The sequence below is a fragment of the Rhinolophus sinicus genome, chromosome 3 (genome assembly GCF_057876585.1).
Source record: "Rhinolophus sinicus isolate RSI-liver-muscle chromosome 3, RSI-T2T, whole genome shotgun sequence".
NCBI classification, from domain to species: Eukaryota; Metazoa; Chordata; class Mammalia; order Chiroptera; family Rhinolophidae; genus Rhinolophus; species Rhinolophus sinicus.
The window spans coordinates 134,375,001-134,387,744 of NC_142503.1; the positions used below are offsets into that span (position 1 = coordinate 134,375,001).

The 12,744-nt window shown below is 37.0% G+C and overlaps 1 protein-coding gene across 2 annotated transcripts in view; it reads left to right on the forward strand.

Moving 5' to 3' along the window:
• CDIN1 (CDAN1 interacting nuclease 1) overlaps positions 1–12,744 on the forward strand; it is a 215,767-nt gene that overhangs the window by 86,486 nt on the left and 116,537 nt on the right. For both annotated transcript variants that reach the window (XM_074327928.2, XM_019725527.3), the window contains exons 6-7: positions 10,586–10,665; positions 11,018–11,067. In XM_074327928.2, coding sequence (XP_074184029.1) covers positions 10,586–10,665; positions 11,018–11,067 — 130 coding nt within the window. The remainder of the gene's footprint in view (positions 1–10,585; positions 10,666–11,017; positions 11,068–12,744) is intronic.

Sequence of the window (12,744 nt, forward strand, 5' to 3'; positions counted from 1 at the left end):
CATTGCTTAGGTTGTCTGACACATAGGATTTTAACGTTTTTTGTTTTTTTTTCTCTTTTGTTTTCTTGGGGTTTTGGGTTTTTTGTGTGTTTTTTTGTAATTAAAAAAGCATAAGAGAGATAGATCCCTGTGTTGGATAATGGGCAGAAATTGAATAGCTGTGTTTTCCTTGAAAGTTGTTGAGATTTTTCTCAGGAGAATTAGACGAAAGTTATTTCTGAATAGAAGTGCTGTCCCTGGCTGTAATTAGTCACATGGGCTTAGTTCCCAGGAAATGTTTCTTTCAATGTACTGAAAGTGTCTGAATTTTCATATTGTTTAACTTACCTTGAAATTTTATCTCTGTTTTCCCATCTGCCCCTCTCCTAAATTAAGAAGTCTAAAGTTTAGTTTGTTCTTTTCCCATTAGATTAGGGGGCCTGCCAAAAAATGCACATGTTCTTGTCCGTGTACTCTCTCCCTTTCCATGAATCCTTCCAATCCTGGGCAACACTTTTAATGACTTAGAATTAACTGCTTTCTAATTATGCACTGAGGCAGACACCATGATGTGGTATGGGTCTTTGCCAGCAAATGGAAACCAGGAGACATAAATGAGCAGGCTACCAGAGAGTATGATTAGAGAGGCTTCTCGATGTCATCCACTTGCAAAGCAGACTTCCTTTACCCCATCTCACTGAATAATACAAACTTAGTTCTACCAGCAGCCACTGTGCATCACCTTTAGGGACATGCATTTTTCTTCCTTTTTATAGAACATAAGACATTCGTGATCCTGTCAGGTTTTCTAGCTACCCCAGCAAATTTTAGTAGGTCTTTGTTATTAACTTTCTCCCTGACCTTGAACTGGAGTCTTCTCTTTACCTACCACTCAAATCTCAATGTCACCTGACATGCTGGTCCCATAAACTTAGACAAGAGAGCTCAGCTTCATTAGGTGGCCCTACATTTGCTCTACACGGAGCACTAAGTGTTTTGAAACTTTAGTTGCTAATATTTGACTTAGGAGGGTGGAGAGAGTGGAAAACTTGAGTTTGATTCTTATAACTATGATGCATTCATCTAGAACCTGTCAGATCGCCTTTGAATACAATGGGGAGAGGCTGGAGAACAAGAGCCAGGTGATTCTAAGCCCAACTGGCTGAATTCATATCATGGCTCCACCACTAACTGCGAGTGGGACTTTGGGCAAATGCTTTCAATTCCTCATGCCTCCATTTTTTCCATTTCTAAGATGGGGAGAGCCACCTTGTAGGTACATTCTGAGAATTCAGTGAGTTAATACATGTGAAAAGTTTAGAATGGTGCCTGGCCCAAAGTAAGCACTCAGTAAATGTTAGTTGTTGTTCCTTTTTTTAGAAGTGAAAATTTGTTATAGGATAGACTGAGTAACCCCACCTTCCTGAATGCTCAACTGACTTTGTTCAGATATTAAATTGGTGTTTCTGAAATTTTACAGTTTTTACAGTTTTACAATGTTTGCCATATCCACATAGCACTACATGTACTGATAATAAATATACTATATTTACTTGATATCTTTAAATGTCATTTAATTACATTTTTAAAGGAAATGTGTAATTCCACCTTAAATGATAAACTAGAATTTCTTACCATAAATAGGAAGTACTTATGACATGAATACGTAACTCTTAAAGAAAAAAATGTGTTGCATACTCGTAAAGCCACTTTGCATGCTTATGCCAGTGGTAAGCACTCTGCTCTTTGGGAGACATGGCTTAGATATCATCAACATTTAAAGACCCGTTATATCTGTTCTTTGAGTCTAAATTTTCTAAAAATAATAAAAAAAATTGCCTCATTCATAATGAGAACATTTCAAATTAAGTCAAATCCATTTGATTACCTAAGAATTGCTGTAACAGTAGGGAATATAGCCAGGGCTTGGATTTCGTGTAGTTTCTTAATAATTCATTCAGCAATTTATTGAGTAGCTATTTTGTGCAGAGCAACTCTGAGGTGATAACAGAGAAAAAGTTATGCTGTTAAACAGCTTACCACATATCCTGACATAAATATTTCCTTCGTCCTCCGTGTGACTGAAACATTCTCAAATGGGGTGATATTGCATAAATACATATGCAGTATACCTGTGGCATTAATATTTCACGGGAGGTACAATTTTTAAAATGTCTAAAAAGTCTTCTTTAAGTAAGCCATAATGGAAAAAAAAGTTAAGAAGTATTGATGTAGACCAACTAGAAGACCACATAAAGCCGAGCTTGAATTCTGAAACCTTACAACTTCAGAACCAGTAATAAACTTGTAAGAATTATATCTTGTCTCCTTGGGGTGACCACAGGATGAGCCTAGTCCTCTGGGTAAAAGCCCCCAGATACTTACAGATAACATTGAGGAAATATGGCATTTTTTTTCTATACTCTGCTAAATATCCCTTTTTTATATTATTTCTAATTTTTCACGGTTTCAAGTCTTAGCATCCTGACCAATCTCCTATCAATCAACAGACCACAAAGTAATATTTAATCAAGTGCCAAATGATTGGAGGACAAAATGAATTCACTCCACAGTATGAGGGAGAGCAGAGCAAATGGATTGAAAAAATAAGGGAGAACCATATGGAAGGAGGTAAAAATTGAACTGAGCTTTGAAGTTTTGGTCAAGAGAAAAATGAGAAAGAACATTCTAGGTTTGGAGGATGGAGTTGGTCGTGAGTGGGTGGGCGGGGTGGAATTAAGTATATTCCTGGCATGAATCAGGTGCTTAATAAATATTCATCAAATGTATGTTTGTTGAATAAGAGTCAATGGTGTATGATGGCGATAGAGCTGTAAGTCATCTGAAACAAGAAATCTGATCAGTGTGAATACTCATGCTTTGGAGATAGCGTCTTCCTGTCCTTACATAATAATTTTTTATGATGACTCTAGTTCAAGGTATTTCTTACGTGATTATGTGCTAGTTAGAGAGCAGAACTTAATTTGTCCCTGTAGGATTCCCTAATGTTAAAAGATGTTTCTTGTTCACATCATCAAATGGGATCAGACTGCTTTAGAGAGCACCCCTGTGCCGTGGGAGAGCTAGTGGGCTGCCTGGAATTCCTGAAGAATAGTTGCAACTGCAAGAGGAAGCAGGCTCCTGTGGGCCACTAGCAATATCAAAATTGTCCAGAGATGACACTGACAGGCCAACTCCCATGGAGTTGTGGCTTGGGACGTTCACGACCTTGATGTCCAAAAGCCTTAAACCAGCGTTTACATAAATTATTAAATTCTAACTGGTATTTTTAGGCTTTGCTGTCTTGGAACTCAGCTTCTGGGGCAGCCACATGAGGAGGCAAACAAACATACTGGTGTGCTTTGGGATTGCTGCCAACAGCAGCTCCTTCCCATCCAGGTGTTCAACTGCAGGGGGGTTATTTTTTCTTTCGTGGAAAAAGGAGTAGGTTCTAACACCCGCCATTCTGTCTGCACATGAGTCTTCCTTCAGTATGGCCCATTTTGTCTTTATCCCTGGATTGTCCTTCCCTCACTTCATCCTTTCTTCTCTCCTGACTGCTGCCACCCCACACACAGTCAGCTCCACGCTGGTTCACTCATTGTGCTTAAATCTATCTGTGACCTTGGAATAGGGTTCCCAACTATATATGGTCTGGTCTTTGTTTTGGTTCAGGTATAACCTAGTCAAAAGGCACTCTTTGCAGGAGGCAGGAATTTTAGGGACCTTAAGAATGGAGATGGTTCATGTGCTCACTTGCCTCAGTTCCTTTCAGCAGTAGCCGCCCACTTTTCTCAGCTTGCATTAAGGAAAGGAAGAATTACAAAAATGGGTGGGATGTCAGTGATTTGGAGGAAAGTCTTCACTTGTTTGGTTGCAGATGCTTGGAATGCCCTTAGCTAGAGGGGGAAAAATCCTTATCTTTGTTATAGACAAAAGTTAAAATACAAACCTCCCATGGAGTAATAACAGTTAAGCTAATACACAAAAACGTGTAAAGGACTTCTACCATGTTCTTTCCAGAGAATAGTTCTGATTATGCATTGTGGACAGAATGCCACAAAGAGCAGGGCAGGGGAGGGGTGTAATAAGGGAGAATCTGGCATTGCCATGTTTTGCCTGTTTAGCAGATTCACTTCTGGCTGTCTCTCCCAGGCTGTGTTGTGTATATTGCTAAGAGCAGGCCCTGACTTCATACATATGTCATAGAGTCCTTTTTTTTCATCCTCTTAACAATAGAAAGTAATGAGTGATCTACTTATTGATAATATAGTGTTGGGAGGCAGAAAGCAGGCCATGCCATGATCTAACACCAGCCAAAGCAACAGTACAACAACAGTAACAGCCCAAGTCTGAAATGGCATAAGTGCTTTTCGTGGGCTATTTTATTTCATGTTCACAACAGCCTTCCAATGTTATGCTCTTTTATAGACAAGAGAGCTGAGGGTCACAGACATTAGTTAACTTGTCGAGATAGCATAGCTAGTAGGTGGAAGAGCCAGTCCTCAATCCAAGTCTGTCTGATTCTAGGCTGTGCTCCGTAACCACTGTTCCACGTTGCCTCTCCATTTGAAAGTACTGTATAGCGTTCTGAGTTCACCTTTCTTTTAGAAGGTATGTTTTTTTTTGTCTTTTGAGGAAGATGTAAATAAAAATTATGGTCTTGTTGTGTGACATCTGAGGCTAGGTCATAAGAAGCCACAAGCTTCTACCTGGCTCTCCTGGTGTGTAGCTCTTAGAACCCAACTGCCGTTTCAAGGGAAAGTCCAAGCAGACCTTAGGCCCACATGGAAACGAAGGCCCACCTCATCCACAGTTCCGGCCGAGGTTGCAGCAAGCACAGAGTTGCCAAAGCGTGTGAGTGAATCATCATGAAAGGGAATCCTCCAGCACACAGATAACCCACTCCAGTTGACCCCAAAGAAAGAATAAGCTACCAAGCCCAGCCCAATTTGCCAAATAATGAGCATGTTAAGAAATTCTTATTTGAAGCCCCTTCCCATCGAAAAAATATGGGTTTATATTTGAAAATCCAGTGGAACTGATTCCCAAACAAATTGTCTTTTTTTCTCAAGCTTGATGATGAGCTGTACACGATGCTTTGGCCTGTGACCTAGCAGCAACCTCTGAAGGCCTGAGGGCAACAACCAATGGCCATTCTCCTGCTGCTCAGCCTGGCCAGACGTCATGCAGCAGAGAGGTCTTTAGAGCTGATTTAACTTGTTCCAGTCCCCGCTCTATCTGCATCTCTGCCACCAGCTCTTCCTTCTGTTGTTTGAGCTCCAACTTCTTGGAAGGACCTTTAAACATTTATATAACTTTAACTTCAGAAAAAATAACAAATAAACAAATATAAAAGGAAGCAAGCTTTCCCTTCAATTTCTTACTAAAAAGTTTTCAAAATTTTCAGCAACACAGCAGAATGAGCTTTTGTTGATGGGCCATGTTTCCATGACAAAGACGTAGAAATGATGGACAAAATAAACAATAAAGAAAAAAAATCTTTTAAAATCCACAACCAAGTTCAAACAAAAGGAATTCAATTTCTGGGTGCAAGGAATAGAAAGAGAAGGTATATTCAGAGTGATAAACGGGCTCACACTGTGTAGGCCCATAGGAATTGTTAGTTTGAGGTATAGACATGAGGGGCTGGGCCTGGGATTTTGAACTCCACAGAGTAAAGATGTACAACCAGGAGTTTGGAATTGAGCCTCCATATATAGCCCAGACCATAGAAAAAGGACTAGGAAAACTCCATTTGCCTGGAGAAAATGGCAAGGAAGCTTGCTTACTGTGTATAGCTTCGAGTTGTGGAGCATTAGGAATGAAGAAAGGAATTAGAAATAGATCAGCACCATTTGGAGTTTGGGTCCCAACGTACACTCTTGTTTACTGCAGGAAGCCTGAGCTAACAAATTAGCAGTAGAACTGGTTTCTGCAAAAGTAAACATGAAATGACTGTGTCATGGTTATTTCCAAAGTGCAGGACAAACAATTCTTGCGAAAATAAGCTCCCAGTAAAAATTCATAAGCCAAGTGAGGAAACTACTATCATAGGAAAGATCTGACACCAGATAGATAGACAGATAGATAGATAGATAGATAGATAGATAGATAGATAGATAGATAGATAGCATACCATGGACTTGAGATGAGAAAAGACATTATAAATTAAATCTATAAGATGATATTATAAACTATAAAATAAATCTGTAAGATAAAAGTATATAAACTGATTGACTAAATAAAGACTATAACTAGATAAATGAAAGAATACGAAATAGTGTGAAAAAGAACAAATTGAATTTAGAAAATCTAGCTAAATGCCATTTATAAGAGCCATACCTATGACTTAATGACAAAATAATTTTCAAAGTAAAGAAATGGAACACCAGACAGACAGACACTACCCAAAAGAAAAGTGGTACAACAGTATTACTCCTAGATAATATTAAATTTAAGAGAGAGAGAGAGAGAGAGAGAGAGAGAGAGAGAGAGAGAGAGAGAGATCATGACTTAATGCCAAAAGGCATAATTTCCAAAAAGTGTGTGTAAAACAATGAATTTATGCACCCAACAATATAGCCCCCTAACACAGGAAGCAAACATTGGCAAAATTATAAGGAGAAACTCACAAATCCATGCTAGTACCAGATGATTATTTCATAAGTAGTTTGGAAAAATTAATAAAAATGTAGAAGATTTAAATAATAAATTTAAAAATCTTGACCTACTTGACATACCTGAACCCTGTACCTCAAAAATAGGATCTTCAGTATTTTTTGAGACAATAAAAACATTTGTAAAAATTGGTTGCATATAAAAACACAAAGGAAGTGAACAACCCCCAAATTAATATAAACATTACATACTTTGACCACAATATAATCAAATTAGAAATATAATAAGTTTTTAAATAATTTATGGATCAAAGATGAAATCATAATGGAAAGTGTAAAATATTTATAAATGACAAGACTTGCGGCATGTAGCTAAAGCAGAATTTAGAGGAAAAATTATAGCCTTAAGATGTATACATTAAAAGATTAAAAAATTATTTAATAAAAATAGTAAGTTAATAAAAGAATAATGTGACAAACTCAATGTAGAAAGCAGGAAATAATGATCACCAAAAGATAAATGAAATTTGAAGAAATGGAGCAGTAGAGAGAATCAACAAAACTGAAATTCGGTTTCTTGAAAAATACTAATAAAGGAAACCAACCTCTAGCACAACTGATATATTTTAAGTTTACACAAACTAATATTAGAGTATTTAAAGTTATTTGCAAATCCAGAAATTAAATCAGAGTGGTGTGTGTATTGATGTTTATGGTATCAGTCTCCTGACTTCGTAATGTTAGAAATATTTCACAGTAAAAAGGTCATAATCTTTACTTTGGCATTATGCCCTAGCCCAGGCATTGCCTATTGTCTGTCCTCTGTAGCTTCAGCAGTTACCACCTCTCTCCTATTCTTGTGCGTCTAGTTCCAAGTGACTCATGCATTGCTACTTTGTACATGCTTGGTAGAAAGCTGAAATCTCAGCAGTTGAATCAGTGGTAGGGTAAGACTGAAATCAACAAAATGAATGCCTCTAGCAGAGGTTAGGGTGAATGAAACTCCTGTCCACGTATGGTCAAAAAAGACGGGTGAAAACTGGACAGAGGTAATACCTGGCCTAGGAACAGCTTCCATGAAAGGCATTGACTTCCTTGAGGGCTCTTATCCCTAGACCTCCCAAGATTGTCCAATTGCCTTATCTGGTTGATGTTATTGTTCATCCTTTTGGAAGTTCCTAAGCTTCAGAATATGTATAGAAAAGTAAGTTTGTACTCTCTCACTTCATCTGAGACACAGATATATTTTTGTGAAGCCTGAGGGTGGAGGACTGCAAATGTAGGGCAGATGTGTCCTGGGATTGGAACCAAGGCCTTGACTTCCTATTTGCACTTTCTCTCCTGCTCAAAACAAAACCAAAAAGCCAGCAGGATGCAAGAAAAGACATTTTGTTGAGTTTTAAATGAATGTGGACTCAATGTATAGTATTTACTATTCAGTTTTTTTTTTAATTAAAGTTTATTGGGCTGACAATTGTTAGTAAAGTTACATAAATTTCAGGTATATAATTCTGTATTACATCATCTATAAATCATATCATGTGTTCACCACCCAGAGTCAGTTCTCCTTCCATCACCATATATTTGATCCCCTTTACCCTCATCTACCACCCTCCTCCCCCCTTACCCTCTGGTAACCACTGTACTATTGTCTGTGTCTATGAGTTTACTATTCAATTTAAAACGACTGACTTCCCCTGTCACAGACTTCCTTTGCTTTGAATAGTGTTCTATTCAGTACATTCAATCTATTTTTTTGAAAGTTTATTGACTATGATTCTTGATTCTGATAAGCACACTATTCTAAATTTATATTGTGAGGAAAATTATGATGTCATCAGTTTCCTTTTTCTTTAATGTTTCCCTTTCTTCCCTCATAAAATAAATGACCTAATTTTCTTATGTCCTGGAGTATTGTCCCTATTCCTTTTTTTTAAGAGCTTTGTTTTATTATTTTAGCAATGAATCTGCATAGTTTGTTATGAGGTCATTAATTTTCCATAGGATAACACTTTTGTTACGCCATATGATCATTTGTAGATTAATAATCTTTTCCTTGCATGGGTGTAAGAGTTAGCAATGTAACATTTTAGCAGCGACCTGGTGCCTATGGCAAAGGTGCTGTTTCCTTGAGACGATGATGGCATTATGGATAACCTGAAAGAATGGGCCTGCCATTACTATTCGGTGACTGAGTAGCAGACCTCAGAGAAGGTGACCAAATGCATGAGCACTGCTCTGGTCCCCTCTGACTGGCCAGACCTTAAAATCAAGTTGGGAAAACTGAGTGACTTTACCAGGTACATTACTATCTATTGAACACTGTTGTTGCAATAATCTGTTTTTTTTATAAGACGATTTGCTGCTTCGTATTCCCAATGTTTGTATACCACTTATCTGTGGTAATTTCTTTCAGAAAGAATTGAGCCCAACGTAAGCTCATATGAAGCAAATGCCTAAGCCTGATTTGGTTCTATTACTTAAACTTCAACAGAATAAATAACAACAAAATAACTGTTGTAGCTATTTTCTCTAGAGACTCACAGAAGAAACCTTTAATGTAATCACCTCAGATAATATTATCAGATGAAGACATTGAATTTGAGAGGCCCTATAATATGCACAGGTCGCAGAGTTGTGGAGATAGGGCTGGATATGCTTCCTTGGGTGATGATGCTCATCTGGGCCTCTCCACTTGCAGTACAGACACATTTGTAAATGGTTGTTAAATACATAAACGTTGCTATGAGCATGCAGTTATGTGACTAAGAATGGGAAATAATTAAAATAATTGTACCTCATTTTTTCTTTGTGGACTCAGTACTATGATTAAGTGAGAAAGATCTAATTTCCTTATTTCTTCCCACAGTACTTAGAAACATTTATCATACCTGTCAGTGTTCTTATGGCACTGAACTTGATAAAGAACATAACAAAAAAAAAAAAAAAAAAGTAGGCCAAAAATCATCTCAGAACCTGAATGATATAGATCTGTAGTCCATGTTCGTTCTATTAACTAGATAATTATCTAGCATGCATTTTTAGATTCTGCTTGTATGGACCAGACCTTACGCGGTTTTCCTAAATATTTGGGAATGACTCCACTGGAGGACTTGAAAGAATCGATTCCTGAGCAGCACCTGACTGAGCTTCAGTCTGGAGGCTTGGCCTTCCTCCCATGCTGAGGAAGAGGCATTCAGACCACTTTGGCCTTTACTTGCCTGCAGTAAACGGCAAGAACAGAATCTCTTGCCTCAATTTTCAAAGAATGTGATCTGATCTAGCATCCCGTATCAGATGCCTCCTGTAGCCTCTTCTTCTGTAACAGTTCTGTTAATTTGCAGCTGGATGCAATAAGACATATTTTGGGATGAAAATTCATATATAAAAGTAAATATGTGTATATTTTTTTCTTATTTAAGATTCCCTCATTTGTCAGTCATTTTACCTACTTTTCCCACCTGTAAAATGGACGTAACATTTTATGGTGGGTGATGAGAATTATTTTAGGAAGGTTTAGAATTCAGAGATGGTTTCTTGGCTGAAAGTTATTTTTATTGACATCATGGAAGTCTTTGAATATGACCTGCTTTCACTAAGCTTTCCATGTACATACGCTTGGTTATAAAATCCTCACCTGCAAAAGGTAAATATTTTCTTTCTGATTGTCTTTGTTGTGTTTTTGTTTTTCCCCCAAGGGAGCTTTTCCAAAGCTAATTTAACTGCAAAGAGACATATGCTTTAGGTCTGTACTTGTTAATTTACCTTGGAAAAATTAGGTCATCTTCAAATCTGGCAATGTGGCTTACAAACTTGGCAAAATGGTCTAATTAAAAGCTTTCCTTAGATTTAAAAAAAAAAGTGGTTAGTAACAGTAGTGTTTTCATTTTCATGGTCTGTGTATATATATAGGTATATGTCACTTCTCATGTTGCATTAAAAGTATGGTGACTGTCTGCTAACAGTTCATCTCTTTTCTTCTACAGCCTCCAAGTCTGTTATAAATAGTATGCTGCGGGACCCTTCTCAGATTCCAGATGGAGTTCTAGCAAATCAGGTCTATCAGGTATTAATCACAGCTGTCTATTTTCAGTGGCAGTGCTGTTATCTGCCTAGCAGAGTAAAGGATTTTAAACCTCATTTAATTACTGTCATCATAAACTATCACTGAGGTCAGGGTGCACCATAAATGGCAATGCAATATTTGTGAGAAAAGCATTTCACTTTTTTAATAGCTTGCTTTTATAGTGAATAAAAAGCATGCAGTTTTTGTTTTCTGTGATTAAATCTGAATAGCCTTTTGATAGCTTCTTAAAAAATTTTTTTTAAGAAAAGTGATTACTGCTTAGGATATTGTTTAACTGTAATAGATTTTGTAGTCGCTCCACCCCAGATCCCCTTCTCTTATTTGTGTGCAGTGCATTGTGAACGACTGTTGTTATGGACCACTGGTGGACTGCATCAAACAGTATCCTTTCCCATAAAATTTTAGGTGCGCAATTGGCAAGCTTAAACTCAGTGGAGAAGATGTGTCTAGCTTTAACCTGACATAAAGTTCTGCTTCACAAAACACATTTCATACTCTTCTATTTTACATTCAATCAACCGGAGGGTCACTGCAGACCATTCTTTTCTGCAGCTTAAGAAAAACCAGATAGGCTATGGGAAGATGTCAGTTCAGTCGCTGTGCATTCACATGCTTATTTCAAACTGCTTGGTTTTCAGTGAGTGTAGCGGTACAGAGTCATTAGACAGGTAACATACTGTCTTGGAACGTATCTTACCATTGTAATGAATATTTTCAAAAATACAAAAGATTTCCATTTTAAATGAGCCAAATTCAGTTGAGTTTGCTAGAATAAATTTTGAGCCTGACGTTAAAGGATGTTGTGGTTAAAATGTCTCCAGAATCCAGAGAAAAACAGGTGTATCCATACTGACATCTGACAAAACACACTTTGGGATAAAAAAGATAACAAGAGACAAAGATGGACATTTCATAATGATAAAGGGGACAATACAACAAGAAGACATAACACTTATCAATTTATATGTTCCCAATCATGGAGCACCAGAATATACAAAGCAACTAGTAATACAACTACAGGGAGAAACTGACAAAAACACAATTATAGTAAAGGACCTAAATACACCATTGACAGCTATGGATAGATCATCCAAACAGAAAATCAATAAGGAAATAACAGATTTAAATGACACATGGGCATAATTGACATTTACAGAGCGTTTCGTTCTAGAATACCAGACTATACATTCCTTTCTTGTGCACATGGAACAGCCTCAAGGATAGACCATATATTGGGACACAAAACTAGCCTCAGCAAATTTGAGAAGATTGAAATAATACAATGCATATTCTCTGACCACAAGGCTTTGAAATTGGAAATCAACTGCAAAAAGAAAGCAGGAAAAAACACAAATACTCGGAGATTAAACAACATGCTACTGAAAAACAACTGGGTCAAAGAAGAAATAAAAGGAGAGATCAAAAGATACATAGAAACAAATGAGAATGAAGATACATCATATCAAAAGTATTGGGATGTGGTGAAAGCAGTATTAAGAGGGAAATTTATATCATTACAGGCCTATCTCAAGAAACAAGAAAAATCTTAAATAAGCAACCTAACATTACATCTTAACTAGAAAAAGAAGAACAAATGAAGCCCAAAATCAACAGAAGGAAGGAAATAATAAAAATTAGAGCAGAATTAAATGAAACAGAGAATAAAGACAACAGGAAAAATTAATGCAACACAGAACTGGTTGTTTGAAAAGATTAATAAAATTGACAAATCCCTGGTTAGACTCACTAAGGAGAAAAGAGAAAAGACACAAAATCAGAAGTGAAAAAGGAGAAGTAATGACAAATACCACAGAAATACAAAGGATCGTACAAGAATACTATGAAAGACTATATGCCATCAAATTCAATAACCTAGAAGAAATGCGCAAGTTCTTAGAAATATATAGCCTTCCTAGACTAAATCACGAAGAACTGGAAAATTGTGATTATACATCACGATTAAGTGGGGTTTATTCTAGGGGCACAAGGATAGTTCAACATACGTAAATCCATCAATGTGATACATGACATAAACAAAATAAAGGATAAAAATCATAT